We start from the raw sequence: 23,788 nt of genomic DNA, 5'->3' as shown, positions 1-23,788 counted from the left end.
AAGGGCATCCATCCGGACTGGTGCTCTTGGGTCTTTCAGATCGCTGACGCCCTGCATGTACAGCTTGGACCACTGTCGAAGTCCACTGTCTGATTTGCCATGGCCTTGGTTAACATAAAATGGCACCAAACAAGACCAGTGACGACCTTCCTGAAACTTACCGTCCGTCAGAGACCCGTTGTCTGATTGTGCTTGGTAATATATCTCGACGATTTGACACCAACCGCCTGGTCGTATTACTCGATACATGTCTCTCAGGTAACTTTTCCATCGTCCAGCGTTTATCCCCCCTGCAACCATCTGACTGTGCACCAGATCGAATTCGCCTGTGTCGAATGTGAATCTGTGAATAAGTTTGTCGTCAGATAAGCTTCACTTGGATGACAGATGTTTCCACGGCTATGCTTCTTAATAGTAGTGGCCTGGCTTACCTCCTATTCAGGTCATCAACCTGAAAATCAAGATTTGGCAGATCATCGTCTTGTGCCATGTGAGGGCTGACGTCGATTCCGAGGACCTGCAATTGTTAGTGAGTTAGCGACGACTTTGTGGTCTTTCTTAATTCTAGCGTATGATTCGAAAACGCAATCGTCAACTGCCTTCTGCTGTTTTGTCTTCGAAGCCGGAGACGCAGTCGGATTGAAATCGTGATCTTGAAAAGTCTCACTACCGATATTATCCGAAGGCACTGGTGGACTCGAATAAAGACTTGGAGAAGTCGGAAAGTACACACCTCACATCTTGGGTACTCCGCGGCAACCTCGGCCGCCCAAGCTCCTGTGCCGAAACCGCAGTCGAGAACCTTTCTCAACCGATGAACGGGCGGGAAAATCAAACGGTTGTCGAATACTTTTCTGAACGCCTCATGGGCGACCTGGAGCCGTTCAACTTCGTCCTGCCTGGGAGTTAGAAATGAGGTTTTGAATGGCCTGTCATTGTTTCCTGTCGTTGTTTTTGACTTCTGGGGCTCTCTAACGATGCACATATACAAAGGCAAGAAAGGGATGGGTCAATTTACTTCATCTATGGGAGAGAAGTACACATTATTCTGCAATGAATATTGTTGATATTCTCTCCCGTGGAAAGTGACGGTCTCTTTGAGGCTCTCGTCAAGAGGTACGGTCGGATCATAACTGCTTCTATCAGTTTGAATTTTCTTTTCTTTGACGAGATCAATGTGCTCTGCAACAAAACAACTAAAGCCAAACCCAGGTATCCTTACCTCTCGGCTGCCATTTCGGTAAAATTGGGCAACTTTACCGGATGTCTGGTTGGCACCGGTGCTGCTTTCGAAAGCCGAAAATTCACAGAAATAGTTTCTTTGTGATGGAGACGGAAGAAGCTATTGTCAAAAGTCTAAGAAGCGATATTTTGAAGGCTCTTTGTCAACTGCCAATATGGGCGTGTGGCCAGTGACCAACACACGTCACGAAGAATCCAGATTGCTACAGGGCAGGCTGGGTGCAAATGCCTTGGAGTCATTTCTAGCACCTGTGGCTTTCGAATAGCTGTCTTTCTAAAGAAATGCTGGCAACATTTCTCCTCCCCTATTTCTTTGGAGGGCGTATTGCCGCCTGAAAAACCAACACAATTTTCTCGAAGTGGACCCTCCTTAACCTTTAGGTTGAGTGACCATTGCAGAAAGCTTTAACTCCCCATGATATCGCCGTCGATCTTCACTTAGGGACCATTGCGGACAGGACTGACGGCAAACCGCCCGTGGTAGCTTGTATTGCGCCTCCCTGTACACGGAATGTTCCAATGAAAGACATAGAAGTTCACCTCCCAGGCCTCAGCCCCTACGCGAGTCATTCGCATCTTCTCTCAAGGTTTCTTCTGGTGGGTTTGTTGCTTTTCCTGGATTTGCTCAACTTTCGTCACCTGGTAAAGTTGAAGAGCTAACCACGCGAGATTCTACCAGAAGTTTCCTAGGTATTTACCTCCCCTCATAACAAGCACGTTCGTCACAATTACACCGCCCACAGCACCATGTGCCCCCCCCCCCCCCGACGCTTTTACGTGAAGCCATAATCCTCTGCCGATAGACCGAAGGGTCAAAACAGACGTCTGTTTACGTGCAAAGCCTAGCCAGGCCGAACAGCAGACCACCTCTTGCTCCGACCACCAGGCCAGTGGCACCGGAAATGTATAGGTGCATTGCTGCCTGAAAAGGAGCCAAGTCGTATTTCATGATAATTCTGGCGTTTGCCATCAGTCTTCCAAGAACGGTCAGCATATTTGCGACGAAGCCGGCGTGTGGGTGCCACTGCTGGGACTTTCTTCGCAGCATGTGCGGCTTTGCACATTGGTGGCGGCATCTTCCCATCCAAGACCAATGGGGGTGTGCATGGTGCCGTGCTTTGCTTTGCTGGCAGCAATTTGAAGCACCTCCTCCTGGACCTTGTGCTGGTTCATCTGCAGCTCCTGTTTAATGGAAAGTTCCCTTTCCTCGGATTCACTGCACAAAGATTGAGGCCGTACTGAGTAACCTTGGGTGCTTGGCTTGATCCTAGTCGCCCACCCCACACCATCGCGTACCTTTTACCTTTCCTCCCTGGTCCTTGTTTTGGCATAACACCGGTAGGTCCACTATTTTCTTCCGCACTATTCTGAACTGCATTTCCATTTGACCATATGCCCTGTCATTTCTCGCAGACCGGCATAGTTAGAGCTCAAATGACTTCTTTATTGCCACATCGCGCGCATTGTCTTGCAAGGATCTTACTGACGGCGTGCATAGTGGAGCTCTATCTTGCCCCTTCTGTGCAATGTTTCGTCGACCTCAAACACAGTCCACACCAGTGTTCTGTAAAGAAGTGCTCGTGCCGACCTTTGTACAAATGGTTGAGAGACGGTTTTGTTTCGTCACAAGTGCAGGCCGAGCTAACAGGCCGATACGATGATTACCAGCGCCTGGCGCGGGTAGCATTTTATCTCGCCTTTCGCTTTCCATGTGCTCTCGAGAGAGCCGAAGCCGACACTGCCGCACACCCATTCAAAATCCGAAATAGAAGAACGATTTTAGAAAAACGAAAGGCCTGCCAAAGTGCCATTTATTCTGGTCATCACAAATGGGTATCCTCCACTGCTTGTGCACAACGCTGTGCATAAGCCGAAACCCGCACTCACAGACACACATGCACACACACCAAGCATGCCTGCTTCAGGCGGTGGTTGCACAACATTCTACCAAGCCTCACCAAATTAAGGCGCATAAAGAAATTGTCCTACTCGCTCTGTCTTGAGTCCACCTCCATGACTCTTTGTGCTGTGGCAAAATAGGTCCGTGTTTCACCAGGCAACAAAAGCGAGGGCGCAACGAAACATTCAATGAAAACCCGAGGACATGGACTTGGGATTCAAATGGCAGAAGCGGCTTCGGCCCCGCCAGGGTGTTGCCGTCCTCTTGGTGCCTTTTTGGGGGCTGTTAACCTTGAACCGGCAAAAGAAGGGGGTGTCGTCCACAAAAGATACGGAACAGTCCCTAGAATGGTTTGGTTTTCTTCACCGAGAAATGAGGACGACTTTTTCAAGACCTTCAACATGCTGGCCAAGCATGTGCAATTTCTCATGCCTTATCGTTATTTCCCGAATTCTTGTCTTAGCGAAAAACCAGGACCTGGTGCAGTAGAGGCCCTGGTGCAGTAGAGGCCCTGGTGCAGTATAACCATTTTCGTTCTGGTCTCTGCAAACGCACTTCCATTGCAGATTTTACAAGGCTCATCCATGTCAACAAAAAGGGGTGTTGGGTCCCAAACGAAAACGTGGGCGGCGGACTAGTAACCGAACTAGAACGTCATTTTGTTCTGGGGCGATAAGACAACGTGTCTTGAAATTGGAACAGTGTACCAAAACAGTGAGTAAATTCTTCCATTGTTTATCACCCCTGAATCACCTTTACTTCAACTCCCGCTCACAATGCACGCTTAAAGTCGCTGTACACTGCACTTGTTGGATTACAAACATAACGACATTTCTCAGAAACGCGAAATTGAATTCTTTTTGTATGCCGCACACATACTGACGGCCAGCAAATGTTGATCGTCGCAAATCCCACTGTACATGTGGAGTCTGGATTGTTTTTACACTGTTCCTTCTTGGGAGCACGCCAACATACGACGTAAAGATGGAGACCAGCCGGCAAACGGAACAGACAACAAGCAAAATCCCACCCTTTTTCACCCATCGAATTACCACGGCACTACTTTATCCTCACCGGTTGAAAAGTGTCCTGCACAGCAACGTCATGGTCGTAACCCTGCACCTCGGGAATACTTTCAGCACCAGATACTTCCGTTAAATTGCTACGCCATCCCTTGTCTCGTGACGTCTATTTTCAAATTTCCAGCGAGGTCAGTGGGCCAGCCACAATTAACCATGACGAGACAAAAGGCAAGCACTCATAGCTCACCCCCTGGGCCAACAACAAAAGCCTGAAACTTGGTCTTGCGGGACATGCGTGGTGCGGAACTAGGTCCTCTTCAAGCGAAGCACAGCAAGACGCCATGAACAGAGTAAACATGACGAAGCCTGTGCTTTCCCTGGGCGATGGGATACGATGGCAAGCAAATAACTCTTTCAACTGGGCAATCCAGGTTCTTCAAGTCCCAATTTTGTTTTAAAGGACGGAGCCCTCAGTGCTCGCAATTTCCATGACAACCACCGGAGACGCTGGGAGTATCATGGCCAAAGCGAATTTATGCCTTGGGACGGACCACACGCCTTCCAAAATTGCATTCATGACCGGTAATCTTATCATTGGGTATTTTTTTCTTTGCTGGAACCAAAGCCAGCGAAGGCAAGCACAGTCTTGGCTGAACGGTGGCGGCAACAAGGACCGGCTTCTCGTTTCGGGCGCTTCCAGACCATCGGGATTTGGATCTCTCGTCTCTCACTGGGTCTTTTTTGTCTCTGGTGTTCTTCGACAGGATCTGACCGAAATACACGAGGTCATTTCCCTTCTTGAACATTCTTTCTGCCTGAATGTTTGCTTACGAATCCGAGGCACTGGCGGACTTGAAACATCGACGGATCGAAACTAATCATCTTTGCCATGTCTGGTCATATTGATCAACCCCAGAAATCAGAAACCGACCGATGACCGCGCTGGGCCACGCAGGACGACCATCCGTCCCTTTTTTCGCCCCCCCCCCACTGAAGGAATCGGCGATGAACTACCACAGTTTCCAAGTAATTGCCTTCTCGATGATTCATGGGAGATTTATTTCCGCCGCCTCTTTACCAGACATCACGAGGCTAATTTGACCGCTGCGAAGATCAACCTACCGTGCCTACTTACATTCACTGTTATGGTCTCTCTATCTCACTGTGAACTTGCAAGGAGGCACGCGGACGCTCAGCTCACGCAAGAGGCCCATTCCATCTCACACCCTCGGCGTCACGCTCGAATGATACGCCTCCACGTCATAAAATCCACCTTTGGTCGGTCGTCACAAAGGTCAAGCTTGAAACTCCTTGTGCAGCTCTCATGATGCCGTACTTCCCTGATATCTGCTCACGTTCCTAACCGAGTTGCCCTGTCTCCATCGTCCATATCTATCCACCCGCATGCAGAGCACATCTTATTACATCTCATTTCCGCTACGAAGGAGTCCACCGGCACCCTGTTCGGTTAATATTATCTTTTTTGAATCGGTCTTGTCCTTGAGTCCACACTTTCGGGCTTTACTTTCTTCTTTGCGTCCAAAATACGGTGCGGACAGGTTCTCGCGACACGAGAACCCGAGAAAATACAACCAACATTAGAAGAAGAAAAAAAAACGACGACGACGACGACGACGAACAAGGGCACTGCTATGGCGCAAACATAGGGACAAAGTATTTGGCCATGTCGACATCAGCTAGATGGGCCATGTGGCCTGACCTGGGCTGGATACGAAGGAGCCCCGTTGTTGGCCTCTTATTTCGGACTCCCACTAGCCACGCAAGAGCTATGCGAGAAGATAAAACTACGGCACACTCGAGTTTTAAACCCCACTACCAGACACGCCTAATTCTTGCATTAGTACTTTGCGCGTCGTGCTCGTCCAAGCGTATCAAGACCCGGAATTTCGTGACAATGCCATGAAAACCTGCTCTGTTTGGCTATATCAACACTTTTATACAGTCGCATTCTACACCAATTTGCGGCAGCTGCCTTTTTTGTTTTCGACAGAGGGACATGCACAACAACATTATTTGAGCGAATGCGGTTAGTTCAGCCGACCCGCCTGCATGTTTGGATGAAAAATCAAAATTGCCCTGGAACGGTCACAGGGCCAAGCAGAGGCTACTCAGCCAAACGACATCTGAACCCGACTGTCTGGGCCCGCCACTCAGTTTCTTCTCTCAGCAGGTCGTTACTGGCCCAGGTAGTTACGGACGCTCGCAACTTTCTCATTTATGATAGGTCACGACGCAGCGCCGCATTAGCAGAAGCAGACGTTCAAACAGTGAGTACGATACAAGTTCTTTCCGTCTGTCCGTCTCACACGGATTGGTTCAGTTGAAGCCAGCCGCAGCTTAAAAGCTCCAGTGCGACGTGCACGCATGACGTGTTTCTTGAACATGGTACGTGAGATCTAAGAAAAATGACAGTGGGACGCTGAAAATGCGAAGACCACGGGAATAAGGCACCCCTAACTCACACATAAGTTAAAGTCTATTCTCTCTATGTACGTGATACGGGGGCATGCCCCTACCTGTCGCCCCCGCCTTGATTCTTCTCTCAGCCTTCTCCCGCTGTTCTCGGGTTTCCTTGCTGATCATTTTGTCTGCAGTGTCGTAATTTTAACTTCCCGTTGGGGGCTATCGTGCAAGGGGGGGGACCACAATTCACGACAGGGTTCAGGAGACTCTGGAAACATCTCTCCGCGATTCGCTTCACGCTTTTGGGCTTACGTCCAAAGCCATTGGTCCACAAGATGGGCCTTTCAATACAACAAAGCTAAAGTTGAAACAGGCCAAAAGCAAGACAATGACATTGAACGAGGTAATGGCCGCCCCCAGTCACTTTGGTCCCCCTGACCAGCTTGTCCACATCCCCGGGACCGCCGACTGCAGACGCAATCACAATGCAATAATGATATTCTGCCGGACCCTTGGACAACACGGTGGACTCCGTACATTGCGACGTAATACAAGTACGAACACGGTGGGCAGCTACTCGTAAAACATCGCATTTATATCTCATTTGCTAACGCTGTGTCTCGGGCACCTGATTGCTTTGTTTGCTAACGATGCACAGTATGTCTGTGAGAAGCGACGACACACGAAGCTTACATGCATGTCATGAACGCCTCAATATTTTGTGGTTTACGTGCGAATTAAGCACGGATGCATGTGGAGCTTTCGTCGATGATGGCCCATTTCGGGCCTTTTCGTGGATGTACATCGGTTTAATTTGTACCAGAGCCTTGCAAAGTACCACCACCTCATCAACAACAAAGGCACGATGTCTCACGCGAGCAAACGACCTCGCAAATACACACAAACTATCGTCTTTTGTAGGCGTCGACAGCATTCCTGGACTCGGAACATCACTTTACGGCTCTTGGCTCAAGAAATTATGTGTAATTTGAGCTGCATGATGCCGGAATATACGTTGTAAGTCGGTTTCTATTCGTCGTGGCCCCCTAATCGACAGCTGTTTTTATTTTTTACATAACAGAAAAGGGCTTCTTATCGTGGTACATTTCCTCCGGCCGTCTTAAAAAATACAATCTGTCCTACGGAGTACAGTTGCTTGACTTTGTCACATATTTCTGAACCCGGTTCATGATATTTCATAGCATCTGCACGATATGCTCGCCAGCGCCACATACGACCCCAACACGGAAACCAAATCCCACGCAACAAGGCTCTTGAATGCGACGAGTTGTCCATTGCGATCTTAGTTGCTCATACGAAACATTCGTCTATCTCTGACAACGCAGCCGGGGTGACACCAAAGGTTCGTGTTTCAGGCACCTGGGAGCGATATCTTTTGCCTTTTCCCTTGTTTATATGTTTCCCAGCCTCCATTCCTTACGACTTTCTCGTCTTCTCTCCTGTTCTACTAACGTAATCATGTGCGTCAACCAAGTCACGGACTTTAGTACATCCCTTTCCATTCTCTTCCTTTCTCCCGCTAGGCTAACCTGAAGCAGCCTCAGCATTCTCAACAGTCAATCTACACATAAAAGCCCTTGATAGCAAGCCACAGAGGTGCAACGACATCAAACAATGTCTCCGTACCGAATCCCAACTTAGTTTCTCTAGCAGTCTCGGCAGAGAATGTGTACGTACTACGAGTAAGTCTACTTCGTGTTCTCCTCCGCCCATAAGCAGCATCCACCTGGATATGCAGCCCTTGCCTGGCCCATTCCTGCATCGTCCCGGTGTTCCGCATGCAGATAGTCGTATCCTTATACAGGAATTATTTGCGCGAGTGCCAGGGTGGTGACAAGGGGCCCAAAAACTTAGCCGCTGAGGGCGGTGAGTGATGGTCCTCGGGCCAGCTGCCGACGCAAAGAAACAAAAAGCAAGACCCCGGACACACCAAAGCAAATTGGGACTGCGTGGGACGATAGGGACACTGCCAACGGCATTCGCTGTACTGAGCATTGCTCCATGCAACGGATACAGCCAACCCTGCATATTGAGAGGCACCTTCGCCATGCACTGCACAGACAGTACCCGGCCCAGTGGGTTCAGGAGACACGGTGCTACATGGCATCTCGCCTGCACCCGTATTGCCTTGTCGGGAGTCCTACAAAGCATTGCACCTGTCCTGTCCCATGGAGCACCACTGCACAGTGGTTGACTGGCTCGTGTCGGCCTTTGTCATGTCTTGGCCCTCGTCACTTGTCACATTTGTTGGATTTGAAATTTTGAATTATCAGCGTTTTCGTTCCCGCACATGCTGGAAACGTACAGAGTACTCCGAACCGAAACTTGATTTAATTTGAATCTGCAGAATACCGTCTTTTGCAAACTACGGAGTACTCGGTACTCCCTTCGTATTTCGACACAGAGCGGCCTTGATGCGCTGACAAGCTCCCTCATGTCCATGCTATTCCTTCGACGAAGAGGTCCTCTCAGATACCGAAACGCTAACATTGAGTCGTATCATGGGGGACGCTCCCTATAGAACAGGCGCAAATGTGGAAGGCATGAAGAAGGATGGAGCCCATCTCCGAATACTTCGTCTCTTCTTGAGCTGGAAAGTAGCAGCCACAAACCATATCCTTGCAGTCCCGTTCAACCGCCCACCAGAACTCTACGGACGACAAGCACGAGTAATGCAGAGTACACCTCGACGAACTCGGTCAGAATGTTTCCCAGCTTTCTAGCCATCTAGCCACACAAGACGCAGCACGCCCAACAACGAAGCAGGTCCAGGGTATGGCATACATGTATCGTACAGGCCGACGTACTACACGTCACTCGACACATAGAAATGTAAAGGCCGGCGGGAAGGGCGGGAAGTTTCTGCTCTGTGCATGCGCTGTCTCGGGTTAGAGGAGGAGGGTGGGTTGCTTCCGACCCGATAGACTGGTTGGTTTCAACCCACCCTCCATTTTCACCGCGCCGGAAATCGAAGAAGAAAAAGCACAGGAACACAACCACCTTCCACCCCAAAGAAGCCAGACAGAGTGAAAAGTGACAACACGAAAGGTTGGGATGGGTGGTATAGCCTGTCCCCTTGGTCTATGAGAAAACTGCCCCTCCCACACCCTCTCTTGTTTGACAGACACACGAACTTTTTACAGTTTCTTTGATTCCTTCTTCTACTCTACAGCCGACCAGCTTCCCGTTGCAGGCATAAGTATCGCGTTCCAGGACACAGCCAGACAGCCCAAGAAAGCCCCTCCCCAAAACGTTGATCTTCCGCGTTGGTGTGGGAGGCCGGGAGGCGAATAACCATTGTGGTGTGGTGGGTTACCTTCGCGGAGGAAACAAGACGAAACGAGCAAGAGCATAGCACCGAGAGGCAAAGGAACAGAAATGCAAGCCACCAACCGCCGACCAGCCAGAGCTGCTTTCGTCTCGAAGGGGAGATGAAACTATTGTCTTCCATTGTCTGCGGTTGTACGATGTACAGAGGTGGTCAGCCATTGCCTGCTCGCCGACGTCGGTGAATGCTGAAATCCGACCACCACTTCCTAGATAAAATGGGTTTCTTTTTTCTTTTTTCTCTCTTTCTTTCTTGTTTTCTTTCTAGGGGCTCCCCCCCCCTCCCCCTGCTCCTGCGTTTTGTTTCTTGTTTCTCTCTGATTCCCGCAGCTCTCAGGCCCCATTGGCATGGGTCCTTTACTATGATCCTTGGTTTCCGCTACTCCGTCGGACCAGTTCTTTTCCACTCGCCACTGTACACGCCCAGCTAGCTCTCTTTTCGAGTCTGAGAGTGGGAGACGAGACAACAGAAAACGATACGTCGTTTCTATGCACCCAGACTTTCCCTTCAGACACCGGCTGGGCCAATCCAGCCTCTCGTTTTGGCTTCCACAGAACAACATACGGAAGAGTAGCGGCCATCCCACGTCCTTCTCCGACTTCTTCTGTTGTCTGGAGAGGTCTGCCAGCTGTCAAGCCACATCCACATTTCCTTCTTGTGAAATAACATTATCCCGCTCACCCGTCCTCGCAGATACACTTGCCCCGCCAACTTCATCTGGTCCACATTCCCTCCGTCGTAAAGTCGTCTGTCAGAATGCCGAGGCCGCGTCGTACGTCGTAGATTCTTGCCCTCCATTCCCATTCCTGTCTCTACGTCTTGCGCTGCCGCCTGAGCCGTCCCGTCTGGTTGGAATACACCACACGATTTTACGTGTAAAGAACAAGCCCCTGTTTGGGGAGAAGGGCCACCAAGAACAGACAACAATGTAGTATTCCTGATGCTGCCATTCCGTGGTTGGGTATAATGCCAACGACATGGTATATGGTGCTGCCCTCCCTCTTCCCTTGAAAAGGCAACTGTCAGTACTATATTGGTGTTAGTGGTAATTTAAACTTTGCTTTTTTAATATTTGTTTCGTACTTCTAAAATTGCTTTCAGTTTTTATGTATTCATTAATTTATGATACAAGTTTCCCTGTAGCGGATACACATTGTTACCATCCTGCTTGAACCTGAACTGCACATAGAAAGCCGAGTAGCCTAACTGTAACTCCCTTCTATGACTTTCGAGTGAAGTTTGGAATCATCAATACATCAGAAGAAACGAATTCGAATACCGATGGGAAGAAGAAATACAGGAGAAACTCTAGATCCTTCGGTGAAAACGTGGGACGGGGTACATGGGAAAAAAAGACAAACAGAAAACAGTGACATTTGAGTACAGTACAATAATCCGTCTAATGATCTCATAATATAATAAAGTCGCGCTGGTGCTGAAAGACCCTAGGAAAATACAGGACAATCTACATCTTTGTCGAAAAGGAAACACGAAAAAACAAAAAAAAACAAAGACACCGTCGAATGAGATGCGAACACTTGCATTACATCAACACCATGTAAACACCGGGTTCTTGGTCTTCACCGGCTCAAGACGCTCTACAATCACGCGCCGGCGGTTGTTCTCCATGCCCTCGGCCGCTGCATAGCCTAGGTCGCCCTCGATGTCCTCGTCACCGGCCCGGTCGTCGTAAAAGTAGTTGTCCAGCGAAGCCGCCCGGTGGTGGCGGGGCGGGTGGTGCGGCAGGAGCATGGAGGACGACATGGAGTTGCTCCCGCTACCGCCTGCCGCGGCACCGTGCCGCTCACCGTACAGCTGCTGTGCAATGGTGTTGCTATTCCGCCGCGAGGCTGCTGTCGTATAGCTGTACCGGCGCTGGTGCTGGGGGGGCATCTTTTGCCGCTGGGCCGCGGCACTGGCAGCGGCAGACGACAGGTTTCGCCGGCTGCCGCCGCGGGCATTAGGCGACTCGACGGATAGCAGTTGCGAGGACGCGGGCGACGGCGCCGGAGGTGAGTTGGCGTCATTCATGTTCGACGATTCGCCAGCAGCACCCTCGCCAGACTCGTCTTCCTCGGCGACCAACTCCTTGGTCAGCTCAAAGCGGCCCGGATTGGGTAGCGGAGATGTGGCGCTGACGAGCAAATCCTCTGGGTCGTTGGTTCCTTCCACGTTGTCAAAATACGAGTCGCTGCTGGTCATGGTGGTCGTGGCAGGTTTCTTTCCGCCGCGACGGCCATCGCCGTTGCCGTCAACGCCTCCGATGGCGCCAATGTCCATTTCTTCGTCCATGGCCCGGGATAGCTCAAACTCGTTACGGCGGCGGATCTCAGAGCTGGTGGCACGCATAGGAACGGCAATCGGCACTTCGACCAAGTCGTCCCAGACGCAGACCTTGGCCCGCCGTGTCAGCTCGAGGGGGCCGTGGTCGGGCGTCTTGAGAGTCTCGACAACGTTCCAAGCCTGGCCCTTCATGACGGCAATCTGGCGAGCAAACATGCGTTCCTGGAAATCGGGGTCCATCTGGAAGACGCGGCGGAGGGCAAGCTGGGTCTGCGACCACCAAGCCGGCGACGTCAGAAGCGGCAAGAAATGATCGCGCGTCCTTTGCGAGAAGGGCCGGCCGATGAGGTCCACGGGCAAAAAGAGCCAGCCAAAGGGGAAACTGCGCCAGGCATCCGGATGCTTCCAAGGCCAGGACAGCGAGTTATCGATGGCTCCAATGTGGATGTTGGGCTGCAGAGTGCTGCTGGCGGGTGGTGTGGAGGCCTCCATCGGTTTCTGAGCGCGGTAGGGCGCCCGGGCACGGTTGCTATGGGCCGGTCGTTGAGAGAGGTCGACGGGACGCGGGGCCTCGGAGCCAGGACTGCCGTTAGCACTGCCGCTGGCGCCGTCCATGTTGAGGTGCATGGGCTCCGAGGTGATTGACACTTCTTGGCTCGGCCAGTCGACCTTGATCATCCAGTTATCGAGGCCACGGTCCGTGTTGCGCATAATGTAATCAAGAATGACAAGCTTCTCCAGTTCTTCGCGGAAAGACTGTTTCAGGGTTTCGGTCCACACAAAGTTATCGGGCCCCGGCGTTGATGCTGCGCTGGCATCCTCGTTCTCGTCGTAGTCGCTGTAATTCGTCTCGTCACCTAGGTCACCGCCAGCACCGCCAGAGCTCCTGCTCCTCAGGTTCGATCCATTTGGCGTTTTGGAGGTACGCCTAGAGCCTGGCCGGCAGTTGTCGGCCCAACGACCGGTGCGGCCGTTGCGGTGGCGATCGCTCGTGCGAAAGCCAGACAGGTATTGGTCCGGCCAAGGATTTTCGCGGAGGAAGATATTGGCGTCTTTGAAGCCTTTGAGGAAAACTTGGAAGCTGCCAGGCTTGGCCGGTAGTGGTTTCCGGTTGCGCGAGTGGGAGTATCGGTCCCAGAAGGGATAGTGGAAGGACTTGGACGAGAGGTAGACGACGTCGGTATAAGGCACCATGTAGGTGCGTAGCTGGTTGTCGAGGACGTAGGCGGCGGCCTCGCTGACGTAGGAAAGGTTGGGAATGAGGCTATGTGCAGGAGAGCATTAGTAACATGAATACGGAAGAAGGGAATTGTAGCACAAGACGCGCCGAGGTCAAACACACCAGGCTCGTCCGAAACAGCAGGGAAACAGGTTCCGGTGAATCCACTTGTTCCATTTGGGGTTGCCAGCAGCATACGGCTCCTCGTCCTTGGGCTTGAAGACACCGACCACCTTGCCCTCTGGGTTGCGCGCGAAGTAGCTGCCAGAGCTGCCTTGCGAAATCATGCGGGGGTGCGTGCCTTCACGGATGGCGGTCCGCACGCTGTCGACAATGGACTCGAACTCAGCTTCGGTAATGACAGAGGATGGAACGTTTGTTGCGTCGGGTGCGCCGGCCGCTGTCCGTGCCAGTGTCTCGGCTGTTGCTGGCCGCACGCCCTCGGGAGCCTGGAACACAGAGTAGTGGATTTCGAGGCGGCCCTCGTCTTCTTGTCCTCGCTTCTTCTGGTGGCGCTTGAACTTGTTGGCAATCTCATCGGCCCACCGCTCGAGGCGCGCGTTGATTGCCTTGAGGTCGACGCCGGAGTTGGTGCGTCGCCGGCGGTAGTTATTTTGCTGGTACGATGCCCGCCGGTCGTGGCCGCCTGTACTCATACCGCCATGGGGCCTCGGTTGTTGCCCGCCGACAATGGACGCATAGCGAGGGTTTGCTCCCGAGGTTCCGGAAAGAGCGGCGGCAGCAGCGGATGATTGCAGCGAAGCGAAGGTGGCTGCGCCGGCGCCTTCATCGTCGTCGGAGTCGTCGGAAAACCGGTCAGCCTGAGCAAGGCGTTCGTAGCCCGTGGTAGCTGGGCGTGCCTTGGGCATTGTAGATCGTCTTGGACGGACCGCGTGCCGTCCCAGCTGGTTGTATCTGATGTCCGTTGGGCGTGGCTCACCAGTTCATCGTCGGAGACAAGGTACGGAGTATACGGGATTCAGAGACGAGTAGAAAGGGATGTCGAAGGGATGTCAATTCCGAATCGAGATAGCCCTACGCAACGTGACAGTCGTGAAGCATCAACCGTAGCGGCAAGACAATACCAGAATGGCAAGAAAAGGATCGAGAAAAGAAAAGGGGATCGTAAATTTTATCGTCAGGGGGGCAGCAGAGAGACGGCAGGCCAGACGCCAACGCAAACTGAATGCGCTGGGAATGCTTGCAATAGGTGAAATGGAAGGAAATCGACACCGGAGAGTGCGTTGTTGAAAGAGATCGTCGACAGTGCCTTCGTCTCGAAGCACAAAGTTCCTGATTGTTGGGTGGACTTGTGATATTCGTTTCTAGTTTTTGGGCTTGGACCTGTCGTCACAGACTTTGGAGATTTGGGGAGAAGGCGCGACTACGGGACGTGAGAGCTTCCTTCCCAATGGGACCGTGTTCGTGCTAGTCACTGATTGGCTTAAAACTTGGGCCTGGGAGCCTGGGTCTTGCTTTGTTGGCCTGTCTTCTCTTGCCTTACTGAGCCCCGTAGGCATCCGGCTATCCGCTGAGGACACGCTGTGACTTGCTGCCTTGAAGCCTCTTTGGTAAGGAAATGGGTCGGTGGTTCTAGGGGCCGAGGTTTGCTCGCCCCTTGCCTTAGGCGGTCGCCCTTACTATTCTACAACATATTACAGCGCAATTTCAGTAACTGTTATACCGTGCAGAGTATGCACACTGTCGCCACACACTGTTTTTACAGCAAATTGGATACTTTCAACCACCACCAACATGAGCCTATTGTCGGGGGCATTGCATTAATGGCATATCGTCATTTCTAACATGAAATAAAAAAGGAATATGGGAGACACGAGAAAGCATATACGCATGTTCCATTCCAAGACGCAAGTAGCTGTTGGGATATCAGAGAGAACCATTACACGGCCAAGTCCTCTTCGTGCCGTAGTCCGGCGTACTCGGTCCCCTGGTTGGCAGTGCTCAGTCGCGCGCACAAACTCAGCAGGACCACCGTCTCTGTCGCGGCATAGTGGTTGAGAGCGTCCAAGAGCACTTGCAAGTTTCGGCCAAAAAGGTGCTCATATTTACCCAGGCGGTCGACAAGGCTGCGCATCTCTTCGTCCGTGGGGGCCGAGTCCGTTGCTGCATTGTTGGTGGTTGTGCTGCTGTTGGGGTCGCTAGCCGGCCGGGCGCTCTGAACACTCTGTTGGAATGTCTTCCACTGCTCAGCGGTGGCATCCTTGGGCCGGGTCGCTGTGGTGGCGAGATCCGGATCGATGCGGTCCATGGTGCGTGTAAGGAAGCTGGCGAAGCTGACAAACGAGGAGCAGGTCTGCATGAGTTTTGCGTGAATCTGTATGGTCAGTCAGACAGCCAAGATAGACAAAAAGGGCAATGAAAGGCGGCGTACCTTGAGCAGCTTGCTGTTGGTCAACATGCACTCCTTGAGGCATGTATCGAGAAAGTCCACGTGGTCTTGCATCAGCTCATCGACGGTTCGGCTCGGTAGGGGAACCGGAGCAGCGGCGTCTGCGGGATTCTCGTTTGTCGTTGCGTGATTGTTGTTGGCTGCCGCCGCCGCCGCAGCCGCAGCCGCTGTGGCAGTTTCTTCCGTCTGTAGCCGCGACATGAGCGCTTGCCAGTTGGGCTCAATCACCTCAGCCGTGCAAAAGTACAGCAGCTGCTGCACAAACACCAGCATGCGCGCCCGCAGCGTAAACAGCCGCCGCTTCCAGACGGCCACCTCCTTGCTCATGGACCGGTGGAACCAGGGCAGGTCACGCATGTGGCCCTGCCAAGTTGTCGTCAGTTGCGACTCCAGGTGGTGCAGCGACAGCAGGAACCGGAAAAGCGCCTGGTACCGCCAAATGGTCTTGCGGCTAATGACGAGCGACACGGGGAAGGGCATGGCGTAGTCGAGCCGCAGTGACGCGTAGCCGTCAGCGTCACCGCTGCTGCTGCCGCCGGCCGTGCTGGCGCCGTCGTTACCGCCGCCCGCCAGCATAGACGGCTGCAGCACCTCCCCCTGCTCGATGCCCGTGATGTTTACGACGCGCTGCAGGGCTTGGACGAGTGTCGTGTCGATCATCTCCACTTTGACATCCTCCTTGAATGGGTCTAGAGACACGATGCTGCCAGGCTGCCGTAGCACCAAATCGAGCAGCGACTGCAGTTTGCTGGTGTTAATAGCCTTGGTGTTGCGCTTACGTAGCTCAGAGTGGCCAAGTTCCAAAAAATACGAGAAGTAGTCGGAGGGGTCCAAGAAAAAGTAGTGCTTGAGCGACCGCAATCTCGCGGGCAGCGCATGAGTTGTCAGCAGCAGTTGCATCAACGATGCGTTGGCGTGTGCGTAAGCCGTGTTGATGTTGTCGAGGAACCGGCTGTCGTCAAACGATGTCGGGACGTCCATGACCTTCTTGCTAATGTCGACACCGCCACACTCGCGAACCACGTTGAGGTACTTGCCCGCAAGCAGCACCTTGTCCTTGACGCCGGCAAGCTGCGGCGGCACGTCCTTGTCCCGCAGGGTGTAACGCCGGTCCCAGTATTCGTCGGTGTAGTCCTCCTTGAGAAGTTCGCGGCGGATGCTCTTTTGTTCCTTAACGAGAAATTCGGCGTGCGGATCGCTGATGCCGCCGTGGTGCAGCCACTCGTTGAGCATCACCATGTACGGCCGGCTGGCGTCTCGTAGCAGTGCTGTCAGTAGCGCCCGCGCCGCCGGGTCGCCCGACATGGACTCCAGCCGGTTCGTGATAATCTCCAGCACCGCACCGCCCTTGCAGATCTTTTTGCCGGCCGCATTGCCGGGCACGAGCTCGCCGCCCTCGCGCAGCCGGTCGATGATCTTGTCGTAATCGTCAACACCGTCGTCGCTCGACTCGTCCGTCTCATCGTCGTCTAACAATGCATTCTTCTTGAGGAGCTCGTGTGCCAGCGCATACAACTGCAGCATCATCTGGCTGGTCGGCAGCATATGGATATTGAGCACATGCAGGGTAAAGGCGTCATCGGTGAGGAACTGCGTTTCGAGCTGCGCAATCAGCACCAGGTAGTCTTGCAGGAACTTGCGCACCGATGCACACAGCGCATGGTTGACAAGCCCAAACGACTCACGGCTCTGCACGTCGACGAACGTCTCTAGCGCCACATAGTGGGTGGCTGTCCGTAGCATCGATGCCGCCAGATCCTGCAGGCTGGGATCGAGACCGGGCAGAATACGCCATGTCGGTCCTGTGAGCCGGTCGCGCTCTTCGTCGGGGACGTAGCCCTTGGCAAAGCGAATATACTGGCCTTCGCAGCCCATGAACACGGACAACAGGTCCTCTATGATGACAGCCTCCTGCGCCTCGAGAGACAGGCTGCCTAGCGCGGCTGGCTGCAAAGTGGCAGGTACTTGTGACGCGAGAGGAGGTATTGAAACACGCGACGCAAGTGGCGCTGTCGTGTGGGGTAGCAATGTCACCTCGGGCTTCCATGGCACGGTGGGCGCTGCTGGAGCGGGCACGTCCCTTGCTCGCGTGTCGACGGCATTTCTGGATGCGGGTTTGTCCCTCGATGCTGTCGTCGTTGTTGTCGCTCGCGCGGGGGCCGGCCGTTCAGGGCTGCGGACGCGTGTCACATATGTGTCCCGTGTCGTGATGACGGTCCGTTCGGTGCGCCGCTCTTCGGAGACGTTCGTCCTGCTGCCCGTCGGCGTCCCGCCTCTTGCTGCCCGATTCGCCGCAGCTTCGGCACCGAGCCCAGACGCGCCGGTTGGCCCACCGGTGCCCGCAGCTCGACTACTTGGCCGTGGGTTGCCCGAGGCCGTCCGCTTGTGTGATGTGGTGCTGTATGTGTGTTGTGATTGCTGTTGGTGCTGGTGTTGGTGCTGGTGCTGGTGCGGTGGCGGTGGCGGAGGCCCCTCGCGATAGCGCGTGTCTGACCGCTCGCTGCCCTGGAAATTGTCGTGCACGCCGGGAATCTGTTGGTTGTGTCCGTACGCCGCGTTGTTGCTGGTTGCCGTTGCCGGCGAGTGGCTCGTGCGGAGTTTCGTGCCCGCCCCGCCGGCATTGACGGCCGCACCGTTGCTGTTGTTGCTGTGCGCCCGAGCGGCGGTAGACGACATGGTCGTCAAAGTCGGAGTTTGGTATTGTTCCGCATGCGGTTATGAAAGGATCGTGTTAAGAGTGAGGCCGCAAGAATTATTGAACTGTAGATGCTTCAGTGGTGAGAATCAAAACTATAAATCCGGGTGCGGTCAAGCGTCACGGCGGAAGGAGGGGACCTGTCGAGTCGCGGTGCGGGTCAAAGAGGAAAGCGCGTTTTGGGTGTAATAATAGCTCGCGTACCATCATCCAAAAGAGTTGACAGCTTGTTTTATTACATAAGCAAAACCAACTACCAGAAGTGGCTAGCGCCTCTGAAACATCTCATACAAGGCTATCATCATGTTCGTTGAAGAACCAAACCTGCAAGATTTGGAGACGTAATATTTCCCATTATTTTAATCCAGTAAGCCAAAGAGGAAGATCTGAACAGGCTGAGAGGAGAACAAGAGGAGAATCGTGATGATATGTTGCAGTACTACACTTCACCGCAAGTCCTGGCTTTTCAGCTTCCACAGATGCCAGTTTCAAATACAGCGAGAATTCGCACTTCGAAAACAGTCACGCTATTCCGTTTCCTGCACCGCAAATAATCACCACAAGTTATTTCGGTCATGGCGTCAGGTCTCGATTCCTTGCTGCACCGGCCGCGTCCCAGTGAATGGCAGTTGTTCCTGCGACAACCGTGTGTCTATGTTGCTCGGCTTTTATTCTCCTGGCGTTCCATCAGCCCCCAGAGCGCACAGCAGACGCTGTGTCCGTCGTTTGCATCTCTGACACGCACAACCACCAGCCTCGACTGCCCGACGGCGATGTGCTCATCCACGCCGGCGATTTGACCCAGTCCGGTTCGTTCATCGAGCTCGAGGAAACGCTGGCCTGGCTGCGCCGACAAACGCACGCGGTTAAGATTGTCGTCGCCGGAAGCCATGGTGTATTGCTCGACGAAGCCAACAGAGGCCAGCGGGAGGAGGACGAACGGCAGCACCGCGCCCTCCACTGGGGCGACATTGTGTATCTCGAAAATGACGAGACAACGGTGACCTGCCCCAACGGCCGGCGGCTGCGCGTATACGGAAGCCCACTCTCGCCGCGTCACGGAAACTGGGCCTTCCAGTACCCCCGCGCGCATGACGTATGGGCTCAACGGACCCCTCCGATTCCAGGCACCGATGTTCTCATCACACATTCCCCACCACACGCCCATCTTGACCGACAGCTCGGGTGTGTGCACCTCTTACGGACAATCTGGCGCGTACGCCCACGGCTTCACGTCTTTGGCCATGTGCATGATGGAGCGGGCACGGAGTGGGTGCAGTTTGATGCGCTGCAGTCTGCGTACGAGAAGACAGTCCTGGAAAATGGCTGCTTGCGCAACATGCTCAATCTGGGCCGGGTACTTGTCCATTTTGTTTGGTTACGAATCTGGCCCGCATCGGAAACGACAAAGTGTTTGCTCGTAAACGCGGCCACAGTTGGCGGCTTACGGGATGACACACTGCGACAGTCAATTCAGGTTCTTCTATGATGATAATGGATATGGATGGTATCGGTATGGCTGGACTTCTCTGGGCTATAAATATTATCGAAATGTGTCGCAGCAGTTGAAAGATAAATCAAATCAAATCAACAAAACACAACGTCTCTTTTGTGTCGAATCGAATCCTCTACATATGAGAAGCTTCGAGGTCATTGCCACGGCCCCTTGGAGGCCGTGCATTGTCGAACACAACTTCAACATATACACGCAGTTAATTTTCTACGTATGATTCCGGTTGCAAAGCGTCTGTCCCATCTCTGTCTTGTAGTCGAAGACAACCGTCTAATCGTGACCCTGACTTGGCGCGACAAAATACACTAGTCCTCATTCGGTCTCAATACCCACTTTTAGCTGCCCTCTCCTAGCGCCAATGCTGGAGCTTGGTGGCCAGCCGCCCGCCTTCCCAGAAGCTGGCGTAGGCGGTCTGCTTGCCTGGACGCCTCATAGGCGGCGAAGCTGTCCCAATCGATTTCGTCTTGCATCGCATCGACACAACATCTCAAACGCACCATCACCACCGGACAACCTGCGTCCTGCCCGCCGCACTTTGACGACCGAGCATTAACGACATTCGCATCAGAATTACCCTTCCCATTGCCGCTCTAGGGCCCTCCGTTTCGTTACACCAATCGCCAAAATGTTCATGTCACGATCCGAATACGGTGCGTCTTCACCATCTGCAGCCTCGCCTCAAGGGAGGGGGGCTGCCCTCTCTCGACTCCCCGTCCGCTCCATGTTGCTAACATCTTTGTCCTTTATTTAGACCGGGGTATCAAGTACGTACTGCGATGACGAGCTATCCACGATGCACCTTGACCGCACCTCTCTCGCGCCTCCCCTCCCCACCCACGAGACCCCATCTTCCGACTGCTAACGTCCTTCTTTCCCTCCTTCTCAGCACCTTCTCCCCCGAAGGCCGTCTTTTCCAGGTCGAGTACTCGCTCGAGGCCATCAAGCTCGGCAGCACAGCCATCGGTGTCGCCACCTCCGAGGGTGTTGTCCTCGGTGTCGAGAAGCGCGTCACGTCGACGCTCATGGAGGTTAGCTCCGTCGAGAAGATTGTTGAGATCGACACCCACATTGGCTGCGCCATGTCGGGCCTGCAGGCCGACGCCCGCAGCATGGTCGAGCATGCGCGCGTCGAGTGCCAGAGCCACGCCTTCAACTACGCCGAGCCGCTGAGCGTCGAGAGCTGCACGCAGGCCATTTGCGACCTGGCCCTGCGCTTTGGCGAGTCTGCGGACGGCGAGGACAGCATCATGAGCCGGCCCTTTGGTGTCGCCCTGCTGATTGCAGGCTACGACTCGACCGTCGGCCCCGACGGCAACGAGGGCGGCCCGGCGCTGTACCATGCCGAGCCCAGCGGCACATTCTACCGCTACGACGCCAAGGCCATCGGGTCTGGCTCGGAGGGTGCCCAGGCCGAGCTGCAGAACCAGTACCACAAGGTGCGTTTTGCCTCACTCCGTTTCTGCAATGTTGCACTTTCACAGCCTGCCCCGCCGTACTAACCTGCCACCTTGCCGCGTAGTCTCTTACCCTCGAGGACGCCGAGACACTGGTGCTCAAGACGCTGAAGCAGGTCATGGAGGAGAAGCTGGACGAGAAGAACGTGCAGCTGGCCAGTGTCACAAAAGAGAAGGGCTTCCGGTTATACACGGACGAGGAGATGGCCGCCGTGGTCGAGCGACTACCGGCAAACTAAAGGCATGCAGAAGCTGGGGGAACGACGGTGACCTGAGGCTGCTGGGGCTGAAGGCACCAAGCGGAATGGATTTGTGACGAATACAGCTAGTAGAAACTCATCAAAAGCCAGGATTCACTTGCCCTTTGTTAGCTTATTGTGATGTGTAGATTATTACGTACTGTGCCTACAGCCCGTTCCAATACTCTGTTGAAGACATCTAGAGTAATTTGACTGTCGTTTTTGTGATGCGAGCTCCAAATTCCCAGCATCCGTTTCATCCCAGTCATCCCAACAACAGGACGCAAAACATTATCCCAAACCCTTTTCTGACGTCAGTGATCCTCCATATACACCTGCATTTATGAAAAACAATTTCAAAAAAAAAAAGAAAAGTAAGAAAGATAGAGAGCGGGACCTAAGCAATGAAATATGAAGTAGCCCCAAAGAGCCCTTCTGGCACACGGCCATAGGAGGGGTATTTGTTGTCCTTTCAGAGTTCTACTCGTGGTCGCTAAGATCCAACCTTTCGAGATCTGTTTCCACACTGAGCAGACCGACAGCGTAGTGCGGACGTTCAGAGGAAGACAATACCAAACGCTCCTCCACGTCCTCGAGTTCCCGAACGCGGTCGATGATCCGTCTCGGCTGGTTCCAGATCGACAGTGGAGCTACTTCCAGATCTGGCGGAGACTCGTAGGGCGGTCCACGGCCCAAGTTCGCGGCCTTGACCCAGCCGGACTCGCAGCCGTTTGCAATCTGCCGAGCAGACTGCCATCCCGTCAACCGTGCAACATTGTGCATCCTCCTAACCGTCCAATGCCTTTGGGCGGTATCTTGGTACTGAACAGCGGCAACAAACAGCGGGAATGAGCTTTCGATAGAAACGCATCCGAGAAGTGTGCTGACGCTGGACATGGTACCCATGTCCTCGCCACCAATACCGGCCACAATGCGGCCGATCTGGATAGCGAAAGGGGCGGTTTGCTGTGCGGCCATGCCTGCGGCGACCATAGCAATAGGAGGCATCGTGGGATAGCAGCGATGCAAAACTATCAGTCCCATGTAATAGTTCATCCAAATGCCGGCGATGCTGTAAGTTCGGTATTTAAGAGCCGGACCGAACGGACTGCTGACGGGGGTGTCGAATTCGGGGCCGAGCGGTTCAAAACCTGGACCGAGTTGGGCCCGGAAGACTTCAAATGTTTGGCGGATGGCCTCCCATTCACGCATGGCAGCAGCAGTACTCGCTTCGATGTCGACGTCGTCATGTTTGTCGCTTTGCGGCGACACCTCGCGTGGAGGACTGAAGCCCTTGGGGATTGTGATGTGTCCTGTGGAGGGCATCATGCCGACAAACCCGGGAGGCGACTGGCCCTGACCCCCACCAAGGCCATCGGACCGCATCATCTTTCGTTTCCGGGACTGGTCTTTTGAAGCAAAGCTGCATAGCCGGCCGAGAAGGAGAATGAGATGATCGTACGTTCCATATCTGTTCGGTTAGTGACAGTGAACATTGCAGAAAGCAATAGTTATAAGGTTTGGCAGCGATATATTACATACATCGCATCAATCTTGCTGATTGGGGCACGAGGAGTGCATTGTGTCCAACAGCCGTATTCCATTCTGTCAAAGAGACGTTATTAGAGACATAAGAACCGCATAGGTAAGGCCGCTGGGACCGTAAGAACTCACAAGAGAGGTGTGCCGCCGAGAATGCTCTGATACACATCCATCTTGCAATACCACCAGAAGACATCTGCAATTAGCTCGTACGTTTCGATATCCTTCTCGGTGTAGTGCTGGGGAGCGTTCCACGAAAGTGGTGCTGCCGAAGACACAGGGGCTGGTGGCGTAGAGTCGTCGTAGGCTACCGGCCGCCCCGAGAGTTGCGCAACAAGAGCGGTATCAACTTGATCGATGTCTCGCTCTGCAACGATCTTGTTTGCATAATCGTCTTTGCCGGCTTCTGGACTAGAGTTGTTTAGGTATTGGCGCTGTTGTCGCTTCAGAGCAATGATCCTTTTTGTCATATCTCTGATCGGGATCTCCCGCAAAA

General features: G+C 53.4%; 5 protein-coding genes across 5 annotated transcripts; 2 read left to right on the top strand and 3 right to left on the bottom strand.

Annotated features, from left to right (window-relative positions):
* Positions 1-11,485: 11,485 nt before the first annotated feature.
* On the bottom strand, positions 11,486-14,308 carry SPBR_02312 (uncharacterized protein; the record flags this gene model as incomplete). Its single annotated transcript, XM_040760615.1, has 2 exons — positions 11,486-13,484; positions 13,563-14,308. The coding sequence occupies 2 exons, from the start codon at positions 14,306-14,308 to the stop codon at positions 11,486-11,488; spliced, it is 2,745 nt and encodes a 914-aa protein (XP_040620345.1).
* Positions 14,309-15,339: 1,031 nt separating this feature from the next.
* On the bottom strand, positions 15,340-18,525 carry SPBR_02267 (uncharacterized protein; the record flags this gene model as incomplete). Its single annotated transcript, XM_040760570.1, has 2 exons — positions 15,340-15,774; positions 15,832-18,525. The coding sequence occupies 2 exons, from the start codon at positions 18,523-18,525 to the stop codon at positions 15,340-15,342; spliced, it is 3,129 nt and encodes a 1,042-aa protein (XP_040620344.1).
* A 594-nt stretch (positions 18,526-19,119) lies between these two features.
* On the top strand, positions 19,120-20,033 carry SPBR_03104 (phosphoesterase; the record flags this gene model as incomplete). The annotated part of the gene is made up of 2 exons (XM_040761407.1): positions 19,120-19,162; positions 19,243-20,033. 2 exons carry the CDS (start codon positions 19,120-19,122, stop codon positions 20,031-20,033), a joined length of 834 nt encoding a protein of 277 aa, XP_040620343.1.
* A 649-nt stretch (positions 20,034-20,682) lies between these two features.
* Positions 20,683-21,750, top strand: SPBR_02997 (20S proteasome subunit alpha 5; the record flags this gene model as incomplete). Its single annotated transcript, XM_040761300.1, has 3 exons — positions 20,683-20,707; positions 20,961-21,493; positions 21,577-21,750. The coding sequence occupies 3 exons, from the start codon at positions 20,683-20,685 to the stop codon at positions 21,748-21,750; spliced, it is 732 nt and encodes a 243-aa protein (XP_040620342.1).
* A 480-nt stretch (positions 21,751-22,230) lies between these two features.
* SPBR_02741 (uncharacterized protein) lies at positions 22,231-23,762 on the bottom strand (the record flags this gene model as incomplete). The annotated part of the gene is made up of 2 exons (XM_040761044.1): positions 22,231-23,173; positions 23,506-23,762. 2 exons carry the CDS (start codon positions 23,760-23,762, stop codon positions 22,231-22,233), a joined length of 1,200 nt encoding a protein of 399 aa, XP_040620341.1.
* Positions 23,763-23,788: the final 26 nt, after the last annotated feature.

This window comes from Sporothrix brasiliensis (assembly GCF_000820605.1).
Source record: "Sporothrix brasiliensis 5110 chromosome Unknown Cont17, whole genome shotgun sequence".
Taxonomy (NCBI): domain Eukaryota; kingdom Fungi; phylum Ascomycota; class Sordariomycetes; order Ophiostomatales; family Ophiostomataceae; genus Sporothrix; species Sporothrix brasiliensis.
Note: the sequence above shows the minus strand (reverse complement) of the source record. Positions and strands in the feature narration are given on the sequence as shown.